The sequence below is a fragment of the Ambystoma mexicanum genome, chromosome 11 (assembly GCF_040938575.1).
Source record: "Ambystoma mexicanum isolate Mex_15411 chromosome 11, UKY_AmexF1_1, whole genome shotgun sequence".
NCBI classification, from domain to species: Eukaryota; Metazoa; Chordata; class Amphibia; order Caudata; family Ambystomatidae; genus Ambystoma; species Ambystoma mexicanum.
This window is the reverse complement of record NC_090934.1, coordinates 1,084,581,459-1,084,606,917: the sequence shown is the minus strand read 5'-3', so window position 1 is coordinate 1,084,606,917 and position 25,459 is coordinate 1,084,581,459. Positions and strand designations below refer to the sequence as shown.

Below are 25,459 nucleotides of genomic sequence, written 5' to 3'. Positions count from 1 at the left end.
AAATAAAAAGAAGCCTTCTGGTTTCTGTCAAGTAACCTGACCTTTGCACTGCCGTCTGCTCTAAACCTGTGTGTAAATGTACACAGCAAAATAATAAAGTTGTCATATTTACAAGATATTCAGACATAAAAAGGCCTTGTACGCACCTTATCTGGAGGCCTGGGGCAGGCATTAGGTTTTGTTAGTATAGGCCATCTTTGATTTTATGGAGACTGAATAGGACTGTTTCTTTGTTATTTTGATGGTAGAGACTACTCCCATCATAGCTATAGTGCAGAGTTTTTCCAAACCCCCGAAAATTGAATACAGGTTTTGAAATTGTATCTCTTGTGTTAGTGTCATACTTGTGATACCATGCCTCCCTTACAGACCATAGTGCTCAAAGGTGTGGAGGTGAGAGGAATAGGCGAGATCTAAAGTATTGATTAGTAAATAAAGGGTTGAAGAAGGAAGGGGGAACGTTTAGACTTTTCAGTTGAAGTCTGATGTAGTAATGTTGCACAAAGGATTGAAAATGTGACAAGTGGGGAGTAGAAAGAAGAGTATACAGATCAGAGATGATTATGAAATGAGAGATGACTGGAAGAGGATAGCCAAGTGTTTGATGAGGAAACCCTGAAAAGTGAAGTATGAGCAAGCAAAGCTATGTTGCTTAATACGAAATGGGAGAGCGAAATAAACCGAGCCTGGAAGACCAGACGCACCAGGAGTAAGCTTCTGAGCGGAGCATAGAGGCAGAGATCTTGGGGGGGGGGGGGAGTTTGAGGCAGAATAGGTGACCACCCTCTCATCCTGCCAAGCTCCCGAGGTCTACATCCAAAACCATGGGGTGCCACGCTTGCTACCCAAGTCCTCTTTTCTTTTACAATGGGAGACTGACCTTGCCACTCAGACAATACTCAAGGAGTACAAAGTGGGGATCCTGGAGAAAAGCATCAGACACTGGGACAGTAAGATCACATCACAGAGGGAATGGAGAAAGAAATGGGAGATGCTCCTTGGCAACCAGTATTCAATGGGAATCTCAAAATAACCCAGGAGAAATCAAATCCTAAACCCTGAAACTTTGTTGTAAGAATTCCTATGGTTACAAAACCTTCTCCTCGGAAGAGAACCGGGGGAACACCAGCGGCTGGAGAGAAGCCAGTTTTGAACTTTGTCAAAGTAAACATTTGGGGAAACTAAGATATGGGGGAAAAAAAGGTATTGAACCAATCTGACATTTCAATTGCACTTTTTCCGCCACAGGTTGTAAAGGTTCCTTTTAAAAAAAGACCTTAAACATGTTTTCTGTGTTTGTCTGGTCATTTTATCTCCGTCACAGATGGGACACTAGTTTTTACGTTTTTTGTAAGATTGGATATTATTGTCTCATTTTAAACATGCTTAATTTACACAAGACTGTAAATCTGTGCACCCTTCACTGCTACAGCTTTTCTCTTTTTCACCAATATATCAGGTCAGGTGAAAGATCCAGAAACCGGGGAATGCTTCGATTGCCAATCCGGCTGCAAATCCTGTGCTGCAGGTTGGTACCAGTTTGTGTTCTGTTTTGAATTTTTAAAATGTTTTATACCATTTACAATCATGCAAGTAAACATTGATCACACCTAATAGTGCAAGTGTTCTTTTTTTTTTGTTGGTTTCTTGTAAAGGGTTGCCCACTCTCTCACTGTCGCACACTGAAAAACTTTTGGTGGGAGATACAACAAGGTGGGAAAGTAGGAGAGCAAATGCGTTCTGAGATGTGTATTTGGTGCCTGGTTCCATGCAAATGCTGAGGTTGCAGGCAGCTAGCATGTGCCAACATTTACTGTTGTATGGCACATGTTGTAGATGTTTTTGTGGCATCTACCCAGCAGATGGGAGAAAAGGTATGCATCAGTAGAGAACCTAGGGGACTCCTTTTCAGTCGGTGACCCCTCGGGCATGTATTGTTGGTGTCACAGTTGTTGATGGAGAAGAAGAGAAGAAGAGGCAAGTTATCAGATTTTTTATCTGGAATTTAAGGATGTTTACTCAGAGTCTTGGATGTTAGGAAAATGGGGAGGGGACAGCAGAAAGGTTTTTAATCTACGCAACTCTTGTCAATGAGGTGTAGCTTTCGTGGCTAGTATGAAAGGCTCAGATCCACACGTGGGCATACCTGCTTCTCTTGAGGTGTCGCAAGTAAAACAGAAAAGGCATGGCCTGAGGATTTTACATGAATCCGAACACCTGGCGCACTGTGTAACCCTTCTGACCAGACCATATGCAAACTAAGCTTGCTCCCACCTCAAAAGTGGCACACCAGCCCAAACGTTTAGGTTGCAGTCCTTTTCTTTTTTACATGACCACAATCCACCCTGGGAATGTTTCAGGCTCATAGGCCAAAGTCACAGAGGTATAGCTTGGTTCTCTGGCATGTCAAGCATGAGTCAACGCTCCAGAGCATCTTTTTCAGCCTTCCATGCCATCACATAAGGGGAAAGACTGTGTGCATATCATAGCAGGAAAGAGTTCCAAAGGTAGAGATTTGCCTAAATTGGACTGATGAGTACTAGGTTCATATTGGGGTTTAACAACAATAATCACTACATATTATACAATACATATGCAGTGACTTATAGAATTTCATTTAGAAAATTGTCTTGATTCTTAAAGTGCTGCTCCAATCTTCAAATCAAAGCACTCAAATGTTAATGTACGCCGACTCAGAACTTTGGGAAATATCTACATATGTTTTCTTTAAAATTATGCCTGTACAGTGCTAATTACTGATTTAGTACAAAATACATGTTTCACACATGATCATGCAACCACCACTGGTATGACAGAACTTCAGGTGCCACAACCATAGTAATGGTTTATACGGTTTGTTGATCAGGAGGCAGGGGAAGGCCAAACATTTCAAGTAGCTGTTTCTTTGTATTTCAAAGACTCCAAAGACCAGAACAATGTTGTTTATGCTTGATTTGAGGAGCACAAGCTCACCCAGAGGTACAGACCTAGAGAAAGAAAGACTATTTTGTATGAAGACTTTCTTGAGGATATCTGAGAAGGAACATATCTGTATGTTTGCATACACCATTGAAAGCACTCTCACCCAAATCCAGGCAAATGGGGAGACACTAGTGGTGGCACGAGGACCCTGTTACCAAAATCAAAGTCCATGAATGGTCCTCTGCAATCTGGCAACATATTAACGATCTGACCCATTCCCAAACCAAGAATGATCTTTGAGAACACATGTTTTTACATTTAAGGCACCCACAGCAGATTTAATCCAGTTTTACAGAAGGGCTGGACAGGGAGACTTCTCAATGAGATGGTTTTTGGTTTTCTTAATATATCAGTCGCTAAAAAAAGGTTCTTTTTTTATCCCATTCAAGCAACCTATCTGTGATACTCCGAATTAAGACCCTTTTCTCAAACTGGTACGTTTGTCTGGTCTGGTTTCCCCCAAGTCTCTGACAATAGGCATTAACAAAAAGGCTTTATTTTGCTTAATTTTCGATAATTTGGAAACTCTCACATTTTGGATAAGCATCACCAAAAAGGAATTTATTTATTTCATGTCGATTTTAAACATATGTTCTTTTAAGCTGGTTTGCTCTTAAATTGATGCGACAAACCTGGCACATGCCTGTTGCTGAACTATCCATGAGGAGGGATATCCTGGAACCATGCAATTCTGTTGTTGCAATTGGTCCAAAGTTCATTGGGTTTTGAGCCATGCCCAATCTCTTAGTTCCAGACTTGCAGAAAGCAGCATTGTTTTCCTTCATGTGGTCTTCCAGACAGCCATGTCATAAGTAGTGTCCGGATGGTCAAGTGGTCCTCCAGTATTCAAAGTCACCTGGCCATGCTGTTCCTAAGAATAGTGGCCTTTAATGTAAAGGAGGCGCTTCCTTGAAGTTTCTTTTACAAACGGAGAACCATCACTAAATCTGCATCGCTGGAATGTAGTGTCTTGCCCAGGACACATGGGAGGAACCTCTTGAAGGTAACTTCTGCGCTACTGCTTCTGAAGGCTATGTAAATAAAGTGCATACTTTTCAATAGGATCGTGCATGTGACTGTCAGCCAGTGAACGGGACAGAGTACGGTTGGATATTTTCAATGTCCGCTGGAGTCTGGCTGCTACATTTTGAGAACTCTTGAGTTCACAAGGAAAGCCTCTGTAAAATTATCCACAGTAAGGCACCACTTAATCTGTCCTCCTATATCCAATTCTACAAGCCTACTTGTAATCTCTGCTCTGCCTCCTCAACTACCCTTGTGGCTCCTCGCCCTGCCTGTGCTTCCTCTCACTTTCGCTCCTTCCCTCTTCTTGCTCCACTTGCATGGAATTCTCTTCCCCTGGTTATCCGAGAAACAGTCCATGTGGATGTGTTCAAAACCAAACACAAAGCTTACCACCGTGACTCCGAGTTACCCTCATAACCTACCTCTCATCTGCGTGCTAGCTAAAAATGTTCCCTCGCCTCTAACCTGCATCTGTCCCTCACGTCCTCTGCCTCCACTCTAGCACTTTACCCATTATGGTCCCATCCTGATGACAGCTGGCCGTGCTGCCTAACTTCATTGTCCCCAGTGACTGTTCAGATTGCTCCCCTCCACAACCTGGTCAGAATGTCCCTCAAACTTGCCCCTTTGTAAGAAGCTCACTGCTTCCTGTCAAATCTGATTTTTTATCTATTGTACGTTCTTTTGTGATCAAAAGAGCATTGCTCCTCCTATGGATAAATAAGTAAATTAAAAAAATAGAGGCCATTAGAGTAGTTTAACCTTGGAAGTACTAGTGCAATTACGGCAAGCATTGTGCGTGTGTGGACAAGTATGGCATGATGTGTCCGATTGATTTTTAGGCACAAACTGCCCCTTCCACAATTGCTTTGGCTTGTGGTTCCAATGCAAGTGACGGTGATAAGGATCCAGAGGTTTTTTGCCAGCCTTGTTAAGCTGAACACAGTCTCCCATGTCTTCCAGCCAGTAGACTGACATGGAGTAGCTTGGTAACTGTGTTTTTTGTAACCTTTGCTCACAAGGGCAGCAACAAGATTGGACAGACATTAGCTAGTTTGAGAGGGTCGATGAAAAGAGTTTCTGAGCAGAACCACCACTTGGTCAATTCGTTCTTGCTCATTGGTCTTTTGCCTTTTTTTCTAGATGTATACCAGTTGAAGTAATGGCAGGGAGGTGCAGTGGAGAGCTTTTTCACTAACCTGACTGGACAAGGATCAGTTTGAATTCCACTTTGTTCCTGCTCGAGGAACAGCTGGAACATGTCGGGTGAGAGAGGTGGAAAGAGAGCAAAGCACATACACAGGGAGCGTGTTTGGTTACTGATGCCCAGCTTATGGTGCGCAAAACTTAATTGCACCAATCACTGCGGTTCACTGCCACTTGGGTATTGCTACTGTCCGACAATTAAATTATTCATATTAGAAGTAGTCATTATTTTCATTTTGATTATCAATAACTTTATTCGACCATAAGGCCATCACAGAACAACAGAAATTCACAGCATATAAACAATTACAGTTCTCTAAATTGCCAACAAAGTTTCCTGGAGGTGTGGTAACTATGTCTACAACCCCAGGGCCTTTGTTATTATCGACAACCTTTGCCTCTGTTGGTTCTGATCAGTTGGGCCGGTGGTCATGCCCTCCTCATTCATAGGCAGTATCCCAGACTCTTCCCCTGTGGTATTGTATTGGGTCCAGAGAGCAGTGGATATTGCGGCCTGGTTCCCAGAGGATGGATATTGTTATAATAGGGGGAGGCACTAATAACAATCATGCTACCAGTTGGTGTAGAGTGGCTCTTTCCAACTCCCATGATGCCGTTGGCCACTATTTTCCCTCAGTTCATTTCGTATGGTATCGACGGTGCTTCCTCTCTGGTGTTGTAATTTATGCAATCTACAATGTCATCTCGTATTGGGGATGCACAGCCATACACCATTCGGAACCAATGGGTGTACTTATTAATTATCGATTCCTGGCTTTTGATGTCTACTTTGGGTGCTGTGTGCAGAAAAATCAATCTCCCTTTATTAGGCACTTTTGTGTTACCAGGTTCTACTCTATGCCTATACTGCTGTCTAAACCCCCATAGTTGGTTTCACAAGGTACTAGTTTTAGTTCATCATGGGATCCTGTGAGGAACCTGAGGGTGTCCTCGCTTCTTCTTCCCCAGGATCCTCCTCTCCGGGCCAGGGAAAGTCCATCGGTTCTGGATCCCAACCATGGGGGTGGATATGCAAGGGAGGATCACCTGGATGGAGGGAACTTGGGAAGTGGCGAGAGGACGTGCTTGGGTGAGACATGGTGTCCACATTTCCCTTTTCACACTGAACCCTCTATTCCCCGCAGACTTTGTAGGCTGCTGTCAGACCTTCCCCTTTATTTCCTTTCAAACGATCCCCCAGAAACACCAGCTCAACGCTGGGACGAGGAAGAGACCAATTAGGAAGGCATATACTCATTTGAAGTAGACCAACATATATCGGCTCCCTTTTATTAATAGACACATGGTAACCTCCTTTTGTTACCACAAACATTTATCAGCCTCAGCTGTGTACTGCGATGAGGACGACAACCCGAGTGAGACAGAACTGCCGTTCTGATGGTGAGAGGTCTAGTGTTTTCTGGAGTTATGATGGTGGCGGGAACTTTAAAACCCGACTGCCACTTGTCAGTGGGGTCCGATGTGGAGGCTGTGTTAGCCCAGGAGGCTGAGGCAGCAGCTGGGAAAGCTGCTACAGAGCAGTGGCGTGGCATGTGGAGTGCTTGAGACCCAGTGACCAATGTAGAGTGTATGCAGCAGGAAGCAGCGCTGAGGTAATGGGAAGGCCGGTAACGGATTGCGTGTGGAAGACCGGCGTGACTGAACAAAGCGGTCACAGAGGTCCTGAGCAGCAGGCAGATCATTTCTGGGGTCAACGCCACGGAATGCCGCTGTGAGAGGAGCAAGTTCCCGCTTGAGCAGGTGAGAACCCGGAGTGGCAGAAACCTTGCAACGTCATAAACTCTGACCAGGGAGTGAATGGGAAGCACTGGGCTGGCAGGCGGAAATGAATTGAACACCATTACAAGTACTTTTAAATGCAGAAACAAGTACTTTTGAATGCTGAATGAACTGAAAATTATACTAAGCACTTTTGAATGCCAAACAGAGTAAAGACAAGTGTTGAGCACTCATGAATGGAGTGAAAGGAAGGTGGTGCATGTGGCAGATACCACAGAAGGTATTGGATGAAATAAAAGTATTGGCAAAGTCAAAGCATACCAAGAAGGGTATAAAATAAGAAGCCAAGTATTGATCAAAGCTAGAAGAGTCCAAGAGAATACAGGTTAAAAAGGAAACCTGTGTTTGCAAGAGTCAGAAGACTATAGAAAAGCTGAAAAATGCATGGTGGCTAACCAAGCCACAGTACAGTGTCAAGGGTGCGATACTGGGGAATCTATTCAACATCACTAACACAAGAAAGCCGCGGCCAATTGGTTATGAAAAGCTACTAAGAAGGGGAATCTTTTGCGTGACCTGTAATGGGTGGACCATGTGGTCTGACAACTGTGCCTAGACTGAGTGCCCTTTGTCAAGAAATCAATGAAAGTATCCATAACGAAACCTCTGTTTGGCAATAACCTGTTGTCTGATTTTTGAAGTAAAGAAAGCAAATTGCCTATGTGAATTGGCTACATCCAAAGAGCTGGGAAGTGTCCCAGGGAAGGTGTTTCTTTTGAAAAGCTAAAAGATTTGTAATCTTAGGAAAGGTAACCCCCGATACCTTGAAAACTGTTCGAACGTGGGGAAGGGAAAGTTGATTCCCATCCAAGAGCCGAAAGAAACTCTGAATTTTATATCGAACACTATTCATTTTGATGCTGACATTCCTACACATTGTATACAGTTAGTTGTGAGGGCAAGTATAGGTTTTGGACACAGACTAACTTTGATTTGGACTTCCTGACACAGACTATCCATAGTTTTCTTCAGGTAGGGAAATCCCACCTTAGTATAGGGCAACTAAGGCCTTCCATCTTGCATTTTAATTTAATGAAACATTTGAGAATCAAACTTGAACCTGTTGTCTGTGTCTACTTTATGATGCCTTCACACTACCCCTTTACTTTGCTTACCATTCGGCTGTATAGTCTTACCTACGGCCCCCGGTCTGCCTGCCCGTACATTGTCAACTCTAGTGCCAGGCATTTTTATTCCTGGGGCTCAGGGTTTGCGTGCAAGTGCCCAGATTAGCTGGCATCAAGGGCCCCATCTCGGGCTGGGTGTTTTTAGGACCAGCGTTTGCACCTAGTTTATAAGCCAGTTTGGGATGGTGCAGCAAGCCACTAAGGGCTTCCTCCACTGTCTGGGTGACCCTTGTGCGCTCCCCATAGTGGATTTGCCCTCCCCCAGGGATTCTTTGTTTCTTTGGCTTTGCAGAATGAGCAAAAGCAGATTCTTTAAGGCTGTTAGTTCTGCGAGGACTAAGTTACATTTGCATCCAGTCGGAGAGTCCATATCTGTACCATTGATAGTGGTGTTATTGGGCAATCTGGTTGAGGCAAGTGTACAGGGAGAGGAAGCATACATTTGGGACTTGACTTCTGAATGCCCCCCTTCATCTCTGATGGCTATTGGTGATGGAGGGATGCTAATTCTAGGTATCCGCGACCCCTCCCCTTGCTCCCCTGTAGGCAGAGGCGTAATTGCTGTTTTCTGGGCTCAGTATCTTAGGTCGCGTTAGCCACACACATTGACCGCAACAAAACTTATTGTGAAATAATTTTCAGCTATATCACTGTCTGGGCCGTCACTACATGTTGCTGAGGTAACATTGTTGATGGAGTTCTCATGGGCTTCAACGACTGGAACACAAAGCATCGGCTTGTTCCATCCTGGGTTTTCCATGTTTTAAGAGGGCATATCCTCGATCTTGGCACTTCAGACAAAACGGTTCCCTAGCCCTCTATTGGCACGACTATAGCTCGCTGGGCTATTAATAGGCACTTCACTGTGGTCTGTGGTATCTATGATGCCCTTATTATGGAAGTCATCTCCTGCTTTGTTTATGGTGTTTTCCACCGTAAGGTTCAGGTCACCCTCAAGGAACTGATTTCTCATTGATCAGTTTGTAGGCTTCACCAGTGAGTTTGATGGGGGCTACGAGCCGCACTTTTGCACTGCAAGAGTTTTTCGAGGTGTCTGGCGCAGGGAGCATTTTTCATCGCACTGTCAGTATTTTACCCTTTGGCTGACCAGACGTCAGGAAGCTCCATAGTAAATCGTGCTGTGAAGCGCAGGGCAAACCGGTCTGTGCCACGAGGGCAGGTGTTGCTGTCATGCCAGATTAACATGGAGTAGGAAGCACAGGGTGATTGGGGTGATCGAGGAAAACAATGGCCAGGTAGCAATCCAAGTGGCAATTCAATTCAGTGTCAGATACATTCAGTTTAATTCTATTGAGTTCAGGGAGGCAGTTTGGGTAAGAGAAAGGAAAATTTCGAAATGTTAAGTGATCACAATTTCAGTATAAAGATTATGATTGCTCATCTTTTAGAAATTGCATGTTTTCTTCAATACCAAACCGATTCCATTTGAATACACAGAACATGCTAAATAGAAAATACTATTTAAATATCCCCATTAGAATTTTAGAATTTCATCAGAACTACGTAGGAATAAGGTATTGATATTTTTGCATTGGTGTTTATGAGAAGTAGTGTAAAAAAAAAAATGTTACAAAATCCAAAAGAAATGTACAAGACAAGATGTAATCTGTAATTTATCAGATACAACCATAACACCCGTTTTGTGCAAAGCTCTTACTGAGGCACTATCATTACAATTAATTCTAAGTCATTTTAACAATTATTTACAGATTCAAAATGACCTCTACAAATTTTGTAGAAATGTGCAATTGGAAATATTCTTTAAAACACAACCAGACTTTGAAAAGAAAACCGAAAAATTTGCCTTTTCAAAAGTGTCTATTTAATTTGTAGAAAATACACTGACTTTGCTAAATCTGGATGAACATTAAGAAGAATACAGTATACACTATATAAATGTATCAAAAGATGCCATCATAAGCCACAAACTAAATTCAATATTCCCTGCATACCACAAGAAAGTTTCATCATTGAAGTATACAAAGATCTTGGAGAATACAGAATAGCACAAAAAAAGGAACCACCACCGGTTGGCATGTAACTGAACCAAAGAAGAAAATGGAGCACTGAAAACTAAACAGACGAATGATAACCTCATTCTTAAACCTGCTGACAACAGGAAACATTGTAGTAATCTATATAAATGACTGTACTGAAGAAGCTATGAGACAATTTAAGATCTGTTGTTATCATCTTTTGGCCACCAATCCAATTCATAAATTGCTGAACTTTGTCTTGAACGTTTAGAAAGATGGAATGACCAAAGCTTGTTAGATGATGATGAATACCATTCTATGTTGGTGTGAGACATCCATTTACTTAATTTCCAAGCTATATACAAAGAATACCGCAACTTTACTGCATGTAGAGCTATAAGAAATTATATAGGTTCACTAACTGAATCCACATCAGAATAAATCAAGGATTATTTGGATCCATTGGCTCAATTATTGGCATTATTTCAGACAACAACTGGATGAAATATTTTGACATGGGAAATATACATAGTAAAACTTGATGTAACTGCTAGAGGTGGGAGAGCCAAAGAATGTGTGGGGAGAGCCGAGCCAGACCCTCACACAGAGAACCCAATACCTGGCATCCTTCTCCCAACCCCCCACAACACAAGCCCATACCTGATGTCCTGTCTCCCTGCCCGCATACCATATACCTGGCATCTCAATTGAGGAAGATACGGCACAGTGCAATTAAATAATTTGTCCAGGATCACATACTTCCTGTAAAATGGGATTTTATCCCAGTCTGGACTCTCTGCACATGACCACATATGCATGAGTCTCTAGCAGATATACATGTGTTAATGTACCGTTTTAAATAGCTAAATAACGCAATGATCTTTTTAATAAAAGTACACAAATCACAATATAGACCTACCTGACAGCTATGTAAAACCTTATGTTAAGAAAAATAAGTGTTTATAGCTGTCTTGCGATCCTATATGGAACTCTACATGTACCAGATATCAATGTGATGTCAGCCAAAAGAATCCTCTCTGGTTTGGAAATGTACTTCCATAACATGTTACTATGTTACAATCTTTCACCTGCTACTTTTACCTGATATACTGAAAACAATCTGATTTTATAATGGTGTATCAGTTTATATTGTCTTTGAACTGTGAGGACGTATTGTACTTCACTGTCAGTCATTGTCAGTCATCCTCCCTCCTGAAGTTAATCCTAACTGATCTGCCATTGCTATTACCTTGGAGGTCTGTTCTTGCCTTTTTAGTTGGACATGGATGGGGAGAAACTGAAAAGCTTTAGAGTGGATGGTGACAGCACTCACCAGATGGTAGTGCATAGATCTCACTGACAATTAATTTGAATATGTACCCTTATTCTCTTTGGCATGTTCCAAATACGTACCAGTGATTTATTAGGAAATATGGCAGTGACCAGGGAAGGTAAGACTCCTGGTGAAGAGGTTGTGGTAGTGCTCCCAGTGCCATCTTCATTGCCCCCCTCAGCATCTCCAGGGTGATTGTGGCCTCACAGCAGCTCTAGAGCCTGCCCCAGCCATCTTTTCTCCCATCCCTTCTCCCTGCCCACTCCCCCTTCCCCTTGATTGGAGCCACTTCAGCAGCAACTAGCAAAGACCCTGCTTGAAGAGGTTGTGGTAGTGCTCTCAGCACTATCTTCATTGCCCCCTGTGGCGATTCGAGGGCATTCGTCTATTCTCCTCAAGGGGGAAACTCTCCCTTTGATGCTGGGAAGGTGAGCCCAATCCACAAGCCCCTCCTTAGGGTACTGGGCCAGTGGGACATCACTGGGAGAGACTTCCCCCTTAGTGGGAAAAAAGCATCCCGTTCATGTGAAGAACTCTGTAGACCATCCACCATAGTCGCGTATGTGGGACTATCAGATAAGAAGAAGATTATAGAATCCAGAGACTCGGCTGAAGACAAAACTAAAATACCCCATGATGTCCAAGGAAGAGGATATATCTCTTTAAGGAGAGACATACATTTAACTGAGATGAGTAGCCTGGAAAGAGGGAGCAAACACCCTAGGAAAAGGGAGAGCACACAGAGAAGAGGCAAAGCACAGGCAGAGAAGAGCAGAGTGTAAGCAGAGGAAGCTCCCTGACAAGGTGACACCTGGAGGAGGTTGGCCGGGGAAAGCTGTGGAGCCTGCGACTTTTACAGGAGCATCACAGGGAAACACTGGACACCCAACGTTTCCGAGCAGAGAACTCGAGGAGAAGGGAATCATTATTGCGGCGGTGGCATGACCACGATAACATCATGGTGGGACGTGTGCCCACCGAACAGCACCAAAACCAGTGGAGGAGTCAATGAGACGCCCTCCAAGCCACATCCGGACCTGGCGGAATGAAAGAGAGGACAGAGTGCGAGACACTGTCAACCAAGAGAAGCACAAGGTCTGGAGCAGAGAAAGAAAATCAGAGTATGTGCCGAGCCTGATGGTGTTCCCCTGCAGTAGAGGTAACGGGGAGAACAGGAGTACTGGGAGGCTGCCAGGGCATCGTTATGGAGCAGGAGAAACACGTCCCAGTGGAATTGACGATATACTAAATATAAAGCTGCTACCTAATTCACAAACTGAGCAATACATGGAGACCTAATGGCCACTGCTCATAGCCGGGGAGTGGTGGGTGAACTAAATTATACTGGCAGGCTTTATGCAGTCAAGGAAAATGCACCAGGCAAACACTCTTGTCCACCAAAGACTTTAGTACATCCTGAATTTCACTTTTCTGTTGTGACAGAAACACAGCTCAAAAATGAAGGGGAAATGACCAAGTTAAGGGGTGAGTCGGCCTGTGGTGTGCACATAATAAATAATCAATATTTTCATTATATTTTAAGCAAAACTGTAGTTTAATACACTATAAGTGGGAGCTTTGTGTAGTGCACATTAAACACTTCTAAGTGAATCCAATTGTGGCAGCCAAATGAAATATGGTCCATTAAAGTAGAGGAATTTGTCCAGGATTGCATAGATTGCACAGTAGTGGAAGCCAGGTTTCCTGGTTGCTCATTTTGCAATTTCGCAGGTTTCAGACTCCACATACACCCATTGAATCTTTACTTTTGCAGCAACATGCAATTCCGGGCAAGAAATAAAAAAAAGACTCTGTGCACGTAGTTGATTTCATACAGTGCTTTTACGTGTCACTGGATTGAAGGGCCATTTTAATTTGCTCAGTAAATGTAGCGGGGGATCAAGTGATGCTTGTCTTGACTCCAGTTGGGCTCTTTCAGAAAGCCATGTGAGCCGATCCAGAGTCAGGCATTTATATGATATGATAGGTTATTTATAACACGCTTAATACCCAGAGATTTCTAAGAGCGGACCCGGGTATCGAACCTGTGTTGCTCTGTGTCGTCTTGCTTTGCCGCTGAGCTATCCTCCTGTAACCAGGCTCGCTCTGTCTTCCCCACCTCTAGTAACTGCTTTCTATACTGGTATTGAACATTGGATAGGAATTTCTCTTGTCAAGCATGCTCTAAAATCGAGATCCATTTCCTTCTATGAAGACAAGATGTTTAATTTTACTTTAAATCAGCATCTTTGTATTCAATAGTTTAATTTTGAAACATGCCCAGGCCACAGCTGTGGGATAAAAATATGTGCCTTCATGTGCAAATTTGTTCATGGGGGTATTTTGAAAGGGGACCTGCTTGGTTACAGCCTGCATTTACCACGTACAATGTATTGGGGCAGATTTGACATGCTACCAGCACTCATCCAAAACAGATCAATAATAACCCTTCTATAGCGTTTCTAATGATAAAAAGGATCGGCAGTGCTTAACTATACTTGATTTATATGCATCTATAACTAGAAAAACCATTCAAGTCAGGGGATATAATATCAATACTATCAATAACGCATATATGTAAGCAAAAGAAAAGCCTAAACAGGAAGTTTCCAACCAAACAAAAAGCAACAAATTTCAAACAAAAAGTGCGATTTGTAACCATGAAAACTTCTCAGAACCACTTCTAGGTAAAACTACTCTGGAAACATTAGAACATTCTCTTGGTTGATCCAGACATTCATTGGAACGTTCTCATGATTGATACAGACATTCAAAAATACTCAAGACATTTTATAACCTGACCTCTAAAATTACATTGTTTGAAAAGATTTGGGGTACATTTATTATATTATATTGACTGACAGATTACAAATGTGAACTTTGAACACCAAGGGGGTTGGGGGAAGGATTTAATTTAATTGTATTACAATTATAAGATGTATTCAATGTATGTTTGTTTATTGTTTGGCACTTTGTACATAATTTAAACTGAAATAAAATGTTTAAAAAAATACTTAAGACATACCTACTGTTGTATATCGCAAGGCTGACTATTTAGAACAAAATCAGTCCATGTTTCTTGAAGCAGATCTAGAAATACAAAAGAATATTACAAGAACTAGATGGCTCACACCAGCCAATGGAAACGTTAATGTGATTCTTTTGTAACAGGCAAATGCATGATGGATTAAAACGGAAAACAAAATTTGCCAGGTGGCAAAACTCATGTCATAACTTAATGCAATACACAATTTGTAGTTTGACATCTTATGTATGTGTAACAGTTAGACCTGGGAGAGCCAGGGAATTCATGCGTAAGGCCAAAACCAGGGCCAAGGCTGGAGGTGTGGCCTGGCTCTTGGGGACAAGCAGAAGCCGAGCCAGGGAATGGTGCGCAACAACAAAGGAGGAGCCTGTGTCTGGGGCCGAGGGCATGGAAATTAGCTTAAAGGGACTGGCAGCAAGAAAAGTGTCACGAACCGCCGATTACGTCCGTTCTGGACATCGTGGTCCCTGACCCATAGAGGACTGAATTCCGTGATCCTTCCAACATGGCCGTTGAATACGAAATGCATCTTGCCAGCCTTTACGCGCTACGTTCAACTTCCTACAAAAGTCACGCCCCCGCGGCTCTGCACGTCCGCTTAGAGTAGTCAGACGTGTGTTTCCGGAGTTTGCTCGGGGGCCTCCTTCTGAGTTCCATTTTCCATTTCCTTGATTACACTCCTTTCCCATTCCCTTTCCTTGAACTTCCGTGCTGTTATTCCTGGACTCCTCCTGTGCTCGGGTCATGGCGTTCCGTGCCTCCGAGTTAGGATACTGTTTCCTTCCTGGTTCCCGGTCCTGGATATTGAACGTTACTTTGCGTAGGACTTGCATCCTCACGCTGGAATCCGAAGACCTGCACACGGGCTTGTACAAATCCCGGACGGTGCCAAAGAACACATCCAAGAAGGTCGCAAGCAAAGAAGGACAGGTGAGAAGGGGAGAGACTTGTGACAAAAAGGGGCTAAAGAGGACTGGAGCAAGACAAGGGACTGGCAAGAAAGGGAGCCAAGGCAGACTTTGGGGATAAGAAAAGAGGCTAAAGATGACTGGGGGCAAGACAGGTGGCTAAAGGGGTGTGTGGCAAGAAAAGCGGCTAAAGCATACTTTGGATTAAAGAAAAGGGGCTAAAGGAGGACTGTGGGCAAAAAGGGGCTAAAGGGAGCTGGTGGGAAACAAACGGGACTGTATGGCAACAAAAGGGTTTTAAGGGTGAGAAAATGGAGTAATGGTACTTTCCGGGAGGGCATAGGGGTGTCCCTGGTATTTAGTAGTTGGTGGCTGAGAAAGGGGACTGGCAGGGCAAGGAGTTGTGGATGGAACAAGGGGGGAAAAGGGATCTGACAGCACTCTGGGAGCTGTATAAGCACAGCACCAGTGTTTTTTTGTTTGTTTTTGTTATGGGGGCATAGGGCAGAGAACAAGGTAAAGGGGATGGTGGCTGGGGAGGCCCAGGGGTAGGGATGCATGTCTTTTGGAGTTGGTTTAGGGGGGGGGTGCTGGAGTGGGGGAAATCGGATGGTGGCTTTTGGTGTAGAGAGGGATCGAGGGGGTTGCGCTTGAGTTTTTTGGATGGGGATGGTGAGGGGAGCTTGCAGTCATGACAGGGAAAAGAGGTTTGTGGTGCTTAGGGGTAGAGAGGGGTAGGGCAAGGAGAGCACAAGCATTGGTTTTAAAGGTGAGTGGAAGGGGGTACGGGCAGCAAGAAGTCCAATTAACTTTAAATTCATTACCAGCCACTGCATGAGGAAGTGCTTCTGTCCTGTCCCAACCAATCAGAGTGGCTGGCGTGGGACAGGAAGCTGGGCGGACACGCTCATGTAACTGCTGCTGGCAGTGCAGGAGGGTGGTGTTTAAACAAACTTTTTCCCCCGTTTGTCGGGCAGTAGGTGGGGGGCTCATGGCCGGTGCCTTCTTTGGGCAGGCACTGACCCAAGAGGAATGTCTGGCGAGAGCCACAGCTTTGATTCAGGCAGGCCTGAGCCCCACCAGGCTTGCACAACAACAATGAAACTACAATACAAAAATTAAAGATAAGAATCCAAGAACATATAAGAGTGATTTTTAAAAAATCAGGGTACAACATACCCTCTAGCAATGCAGTGGATTGAGGAACACAAGAAAGCTGCTATTGAAGAGGCAAAAGGCTTGGGAATTATGGAAATTAAATTATCGACCAGAGGTGGCAACAATGAGCTGAAATTGCCCCAAAAGGAAGCACTGTGGATAAAGGAGATGCACACTTGTAACACTGGACTTAGTAAAGGGCCAAGAACTGTATTTATTTCTTTAATTGTCTCTTTATGAATTTATGTATTATCATTAATCTTGCATCCTTATTGCACAATTTATTTTATGATACATAAAACATAATTTGGACTATAGAACTCCTATATTGGTAAAAATAACGTTAATTCATATCTTTTACAAAGATAACATTTCGAACAACTCCTGTTGAACAATCTAATCAGATATATCCACAAAATAGTATAAATTTGAAACATTGATTTATTAGGGTTATCAAAGAAGACTTTAAAATGCCTTGTTGATACAAAATGGTTCTAAATGTATAAACAGACACAACTTATAGATGAAGCAATTCAAATTCACACAATTACGCAAAATACTTCGAGTATTGAAAAAAAGGATTGCAAAACAAATAATTTAGTTGAAAATAGAAGAGATAATTGAATTTCATTCACAAAATAGTCATGGAATCAGGCCAATTTCAAACCAGTTTCAAAAAAGGGGATATCTTTGTTTATAAGATGACTCGTGAACCTTGACAACATAAATACAAAATGCTTGAACTCGTAACACTGTGATATGCTTTAATCTAAACTGTAATACTCAGCGTGATCCTTTCTCAACCTGCTTAGCTGCAGGCCTTGTCAACTGTAATGTATGCCACTAACACTGTATTCCTAATGTAACATGTATACTTGCGCCCGGATACCTTTGGGTTTGGAGCGCCATGCAAATAAATAAATAAACAAACTGTGAGACAAACTGACACCACACTTGGTTATTACTCCATGACGTCATGACACTGCATAGTGGCATCCATTATGCGTTCTATATAATGCCCACCATTTTGAATATACACTGTGGCATCCTCGTGTAACACGAAATAAGCCTCTGGAATTTCTAAGAAGAACTTTAAAGTAACAAGGTCTATCATTTCTTTTTAAAATCTATTTAACAAAAGTTATTATATAAGGAGCATGTTATAAGTTCATCAGATCCATTCTTTTAATATTATTATAGTTTATTATCTCTTGGTATTTAGATCCTAAATTTGCAATAAGAGCTAAAGTTTCCAAATGAAAGATTTTATATAAAAATATTGCTCAAGTAATAAAATTAGGATAAAAAGTTCAGTTATCAATCTAACAAATTTATTTTTTAACAGAGTACAATTCAATTGAAATTATTTTCTTTGAATGATGAGTAATTGAATCGTTCCATTATATGTATACTTACAGTACACAATCCAATAAAGCAAACCGAGGTCATAAAGGATGTGTGTATATATATCCTCCTGATGACCAACTACTTTGGCATTACACAATAAGGGTTGGAAAGCGGAATAATCAATAGAGAATTAAATGTAAAAAATTACTCAAGGATTGTATAAAGGATAGAATATTTGAGGATTGAAAAGATGATTAAACTTTACTAATCAATTGTCTAACTGAAATGATTGAGGAGTACAAACAGATGATGGAATTAAATTGAGTATTGGAATGAGGGCGAAATATAAATCGAGAGTGGAATTTAAAAAAGTATGGCAATAACAAACAAATGTTTTAATTAACAATTGAACAATAGAAATCAATTATGTCATTGAGGGTTTCTTTAAAAAAACAACTCAATGAATTGTGTAATTAACAGAATTTTGAGAAGAATGGTGTAATTGATAACTGAATAGCATACATCAGTAGTGTAACAGAGAATATTGTGAAGAATAATGAATTGTGCAATTGGGAAAATTCAACCCATCTGTATTTATTCAAGTCTATATTGTGCATGAGCATCCGCTTATATTACTTTTATGCCCTGAGGTGACATGCTGTACCAGCCAGTAATGACTCTCAAGTTTGAGCTGAATGACCTGAGAAAGGTGAGGACCATTTCTGAGGTCCAAGCGCTGGTACTGGCCTGTACGTGGCAAAATTCAGGGTGCTGTAGGCAAAGCAATTTGAGGGTTAACAAGAAAACCCTGGGAGGCCACGAGGGGGCAGGGGCGTAATGGCAGTCTGATTGCCCTGCTCTGTCATATTGTGGAGACATAGCGTAGTATGGGCTTCAGACCCCTCTCAACCGGGTCGTGGACCGGATGAGAATGCCAGGCATTAGTGGACTGCTGTGGTGACAGCCTGACTCCTTGAACTCGGGTCGGGAAGCAGAGCGGGTCCTGCGTGGCCTATAGCAGGAGGTGTCCCCTGCAACAACAAGCTCACTATTATATACAGTATAGTGAGCAATGTGTTGCGGAGGACACCCCCGCAGCTCACCCGACCAAAAAAGAAAAAAAGAAAAGAAAGAAGCTGTGGACTGCGGGGTTGTCCCCCGCAACACCCCGCTCACTATACTATACAGTATAGTGAGTGGGGGTTGCAGCTGACTGACTAAATGAAATAAAAAAGAGGACCCTGTGGCACCGGTTCCCGATCACGGAAGTGAAAGGGAACTGGTGCCACAGGGACATAGTGCATCAGAATGAAAGGTAAGTAGGGTGGTGGGGGTGTGTTGACGGTGGAGGGTGTGGGTGGGGGGTGTGAGTGTATGGATCTGGGGTTGTTTTTGAATGGATGTCCGCATGGGAAGTGTATGAACATTTTTATATTGCGTACTTTTCCTATGCAGACATTTCTGTCGCGGGTAATTTAGCCGCAGAAAAATCACACAGGTCAGAGTTGTCCACCTCTTTCAACTTGGCTGTTGCAGCCTTCCACTTTTCGCCACTGTGCTGTCTGATTTCCTTCTGCAGGAGCCTTGTGAGTATGTTGTATATCTGCAGAAGATCGGGCATGCAGAATTTCTGCCACTGGCGTCTGACCCGGTTCTTGTCAGAAATTGACTGCTGGATACCTCTTGGTAAGTCCTAGATGGAACATCGGTTTGTCTTCTGCTTCAGAATGCTGCTCTCAACTGCCTACTGGACTGCTATCATGAAGTCTTCCACAGCCTTGTCAATGTCTTCCTTGGTGTTCAGCGGGTTAGGTGTGACCTTGCTGTTCAGCTCTTCCTTGCAGCAGCCCCAGTCAGCTCTTCTGAAGTTGTACCGCTCGGCCTGCTGGTGTAGGGTTCCATCTAATCTCTGTGGCCGAGGTCAGCTCTGCCAGGGTTTCCAGCTCCACAGAGTGTTGCAGGTTCTTCAGTAGCAGGATGTCCAGCGCATCTGGGTTGTCACTTGCTGCACCTGCGTAGTGCATGGGCTTAGTTGGATCTGCTACCACACAGTCATTCTTCCTGGAGTACACAAGCAGTGTCCGTCCCCTCTGGTTGGCAGCCCTGGAGTTCCAGCATCGATGTTTTGTGTTGAGGTCTCCTCTAATGATTGTCAGAACAGTGAAATCCAGCAAAGCACCCTGGTCTCCAAGGTCCAGCTTGGCTTTCAGAGGGCATCAAGTTGTAATCAGCCGGAGTGGTCCTGTCGCAGTCTTGACTTGCACTCCAGTGGCTTCGATGCTTCTGAGGGGTGGGAGTGCAATCTCATGGTGGTCAAATTGCTGTCTTCACGATCACTGCTGTACCCCCTACTTTAGCTCCTGTTGGTCCGCCGGTCCAGTACATTCTGTGGTACGCCAGGCTCAGCTTCTGATTTCTTTGTAGGTGGGTCTCTGACAGCAAGGCAGCACTCATGTTTCTCGTTCCCATCAGGTGAAGGAGTTCATCTGTCTTCTTCTGGATACCATTGGCATTCCACATCACGATGGCGTAGCTGGGTTTGAATTCCATGTTGGTTTATTTCTTCGCCCGGGAATAGGCTCAGGACAAGCTAATCCTCACCTTTTATGCAGGATCCCATTAATTCACAGGACAGCCAGTCACCCAGTTAGAACTGGTTTCAGCCAGGCATACCTACTGACAAAGGACAGCAAAGTCTCAGGCTCCTCCTTCCCCTCCTGCCTTCGCAGACACACAGGAGCATGGGCAGGCTTCAGGGTTGAAGCCCGCCATAGGCAAAACTCACAAAGGACTCAAATCTATTCTAAAGGATGGAGTAAAAGTCCAGAAGGAACTGACAAATGAAAAATGGCGAAAAATGACCACCCCATTTTAAGAAAATGGTCACCCATGAGAAATCAGCCTACTAGTAATCTGCACAAAAGGTAGTACACATTAACCACTGCTACCGGCCATTTTAGTTGGTCAGTGTAACAAAAAGTTACATGAGAAGTGCAATAAGGAGTTACAATGTAACCCCCAAGGACCCTCCATAAGGTGGTATGTGCTGGGCCCACAAAAGAAAAGGTAAGTAGAACAGAAGTTATTTTACTATTCGTGGGTACTGTAGTTCTTACAAGAAAATGCATTTAAACATAAAGATAAGTCCAAGGGACTCCTAGGTGACACTGCACATAAGGTGCTTGGTGTCACAAAGCAAAAAGCAGGTGCATGTATTAAACATACCAGACTCCATAAAACAGTAAAAATAAAAATCACAGTCAGAGAAAAAGAATGGGTGAGTGGTAAAAAGTTCCACTCACTCACGATATTAAAATAAAGTCCAGTCCAGCAAAAGTGCTGGGGGTCTCTCGGGTTAAAGGGAATTGGCATAGAAACAGAAAATTGTCCCTAACTCTAGACCCTTAATTGTCTTGGCTTGGTAGCGGGACCACTTCCGGGACCTCCTTGCATACTGTTGAGCCAGAGGGAGTAGGACAAAGACGGGGCGGGTAAAGAAATATGAGGGGGAGAAATGTTAATTCACGAGAGGTGTTGGTCTGTTCAGGGGGGGTTAATGACTGGGAGGTGGGGAATGGGAGATAGCCGGGAGGAGGGAAGAGTGATACTTTCTTTCAGCAGAGGCGGGGAGGAGGGAAATTGGGTGGGACAACTGCAAGGATGCTGCTGGCTGGCAGGGTCAGGAGAGGGAGGTTTGATGCTTAAGGTTGTTTGAAAAAGGTTGAAGTATTTATTGTGGTTGTGGCAGAGACACATTTCTGGTGGTTCGACTGGTGCGGCCATGTTCTTTGGGCCGTACGTTTGAATGCCTCATGTGGGGGGCGGGCTGGGCTCGCTCGGTTACGAGGGGGAGTTTGTGAATGTTAGGAGGACGGGGGAGGAGAATGGACAGGGGGGTATGCACTCCTAGAGCTGTTCACAGTGGACAGTGAATGGGAAATATTTGAGGGCCAGGAGGGGGAATGAGGTGACTAGTGAAGCGGGAGTATGACTGAGGTGGCCACCTTGAAAGTAAAGGGGGTCGATTCTCAGAACAAGAGCTCTTTGATAGGTAACACGTTTCACGAGCAACACTTGGCGGCCCTCTTTTTACAGGAGACCCATTGTAGGCAGGGAAAGGAATCCGAGATAAAAGGGAAAGGCATTGCGAGTGCCTTTTTAGGCTTCACATCAGGAGCTCAAGAAGCAGGGGGTGGTTATCTTTCTGAGGAAATCCTTCCCGATGAGAGGTCCATGTCTGAAGGAGGTTTGGTGGGCGGTCCCTGGTGGTTAAGGGGCTACACAAGGGGGCTAGGGTCACGTTGGCCATGCTATATGCACCCAATGCGGGCCAGATAAGATTCTTTGGACAGATGTTTGCATTCTTGGATGACTGGGCTGAGGACGAACCACTTTTTGGTTCGATGTCTGGCGGTATCACTTCACGGGCCGGAGGGGGATATAAGTTTTATTCGTTGCTGCACCAAACTTACACAAGGATAGACCTCCTAGTGGTCCCGCAGGAGTAAACCACTCAAATTGGGTCACCCAAGGTGGAGGTGATCACGTGGTCAGATCAGGAGATGTCGTAGCAGAATGCAAGGTGGCGAGACCTCACAGTTGAACCCATAGATTAGTGGTCTTGAAATGTTTTTAGCCTGGGCACCCCTCTGAGCAAAATTTGGGCAGGCCTTGCCCCCCCAAAAATGCCAAATTGCCCGGAAGTCCAAATGGCTATGAACTAACATGTGCAGTCACTGCATCCTATTCCCAGTATAGTGCCTGGGCTCCCTCATTTTACTCCTAGCGCAGTCCCTGGCCTCTCCCCACCCCACCACAGACCCTGGGCTCTTCCCCACCCAGCTCCCGCAAATTCCCCTGGGCTCAACCCACCCTGCTCCCACCACTATGCCATGCCCCCCCATCCTGCGCCCACCACAGTCCCCGGGCACGCCCCACCCCACTCCCAGGGCTAGTGGCAAATGGTGAATTATTTAAGTGGAGGGGCATAAATATTTCTCCCAGATATGCCATAGCAAATGAGTATAGCTAGGGAGCCTAAGCCAATCAAGTGGAGTTCTTGGGGGCGGGGGGGTTCTCACCTGGACTTTCTTTTTAAATAATGGGTTAAAATGTTACATTTTAGAGCATAATTTAAAAAGCAAAAATGGTGTGAAAAGCCAAACAGTTTGCAATTGGCGCTGGGGGGCCCAGGGTACAGGGATGGTATTTTTACTGGACATCTATCATGGATTGTCATGATCTCTGCTTCCAAAGGGTCAGGACTTACCCAACTCCCTTGGAAGCAGACCCATAACCCCGGTTCCGGGTGCCGGCCAGTCCCAATTGGGACCTTTTGGACCCTGTCCTGGCGCCAGTGGCACCAGGCTCATAAATATGCCCAGTCCCAGCGCTGGAAGCGCCGGGCTCATAATGCTTGGGTGGACTTACCTGCAGCAGACCATGCTGCTTACTTACCTGCCAGTTGAGCCCCTGATCCTCTTCTGTTTGGGACTACTTTTCCTGTTGGGTGGGGCAGGAGCCACTCCCTAGGTTCAGAACACTGGAACTCTTCTGGAAAGCAGGAACTCTTTTCTTACCTAGGCGAGGCCGTGGAAGGAGATACCTAAGCACTACAGGAGGCTATTTAAACCACACCCGATGGATGAATCTTGCTTTGCGTTATTCTGCATTCTCTGCAGCAGAACGCTCACCGTGTCTTCTGATCCTGTGCCTAAGGGAACAAAGGCTTACCATCCTGGAATCCAGTCTTCAGCAGCACCTTTAAAGACAAAGAAAGAACAGGTTAGCACTACGGTCTTCAGTGGCAGCGCATCTCTTACCTGGTCCAGCGGCTGTCACCAACGCCTCGCGCTGCATACCTGCATCTGAAAGACAAAGGCTTACCGACTCTTCGCACGCTCCGGAGGTCTTCGCGCTGCATTCCCGCATCTGAAAGACAAAAGAAGGTGCGTTTAGAGACATTGGGCAACTTTACTACTCACGTGCCATCACTCCTTTCCACGCCGAAATCAGCGGGTATCCCAGCACCCTTCAGCTTCTCTAAAGCTCCGAACTTGTACCTGCAAGGTAAAAGAGACAGTTAGTGCGCATCGTGAAGCAGGCAACAAGCGCTCACTTACGTGCTTCCAAGCGCTTCTATTCCTCACGCGGGTTCGATCCTCAACTCTCTTCAGCCCGCCATCCGCCATCGCCGGAACCCTGCAAAACAAGAGGTATCATTACAAAAGAACTTTACATAAGTCAAAAGCCATACTCACGTGCTCCTCGGCACCGCTCCACAGCAGCTACGCCTGACGCACTTAAAGACTTTTAAGACATTTGAAGTGCCCAGAACTTACCGTTCGTGCAGTAAACGACGGACAGCAGTCCTCTGAGGTCAAGAGGCCTGCACCCTTATCCAGTGAAGAAACTGGTTACGGCACCCTGCCCCCGAGGCAGATGGAGAGCTCGGCATTCACCTACCTAAGGTGAGATCGTTAACCTTTGGGGTCCTACAGGAGAAGAGAAAGGGAAGAGGAGAGAGGCACCCAATAACCCCAGTTCATTAATCCCATATTTTCTATCTGCAGACATCTTACTCTCCGAGTCAGACACACAGTGCACAGAGGTCCAGCCCGAGGAAACAACCGTGTGTTACACGTCACCTTTGAAGACACGGCATTCACCCAGGCAAGACCGGCGCCTCTGCGGGAATCAGGTGAGCGTTACATGGATGTCTTGTAAAAAGATGCGATCCCTGGGCCTCACAGCACCTAACACACTCACACAATCAACATAATTATGTGTGATTTGAGGCACTGGTGGGGGCCCAGGGAGCAGGCATGGTTTTTTTACTATACATATATGATAGATGTCCAGTAAAAAAAAAGAAATCATCCCTGTCCCCTGGGCTCCACAGCGCCTCAGAAGAAGAGTTGATTTTGGCAGGTGGATTGAGCAACAAAGGCATTTTTAAAATGCTTTAGTTGTACAACCCTTTTACCCCCCCACTCACCATAATCAGCTCCACAGACCAACACACACACACACAAACACAGACACACTCACACAAGCACCCATCGTACACTAATTCATAACACAAGCATACACGCATCCATACACATAAATAAATGACAATATATTTACCCCCTGACCGATCCTGAAGTTTCCTCTCCAGTGCTCGAACTCCTGCATCATGAATAGGAATTGGAAAGCAAGAGCTTCCTGGTTCCTGCACATGCATGCAGGGGCCTGAGTGTGGGTGCTGAAACGCACTGCTCCAACCTGCCTAACCAACAGTGTTTCCCTTTGGCAGTTCAGCCAGCCCAGAAGCACTCCCTCAGCTGGAAAAAGCAGCAGAGGGAGCGCTTGGTGTTTCACTGGGCTGGCTCCCCCGTAATGGGTGAGGGGGCCACTGGGTCGATGCCCCCTCGACCATTATGGACGAGCCGCACCTGCCCAGGGCTCCCACTGCCCTGCGTTTTCTTTCCTCCCTGTAAAAGAAAACGACTTTAAAGAAATGTTTTAATTTGTGTTTTTTTACATTT

General features: G+C 44.5%; 1 protein-coding gene across 1 annotated transcript in view; it reads left to right on the top strand.

Annotated features, from left to right (window-relative positions):
• The window catches only part of LOC138504127 (proprotein convertase subtilisin/kexin type 5-like), a 1,167,632-nt gene that overhangs the window by 134,816 nt on the left and 1,007,357 nt on the right, over positions 1 to 25,459 (top strand). The window contains exon 3 of the mRNA XM_069624346.1: positions 1,460 to 1,528. Coding sequence (XP_069480447.1) covers positions 1,460 to 1,528 — 69 coding nt within the window. The remainder of the gene's footprint in view (positions 1 to 1,459; positions 1,529 to 25,459) is intronic.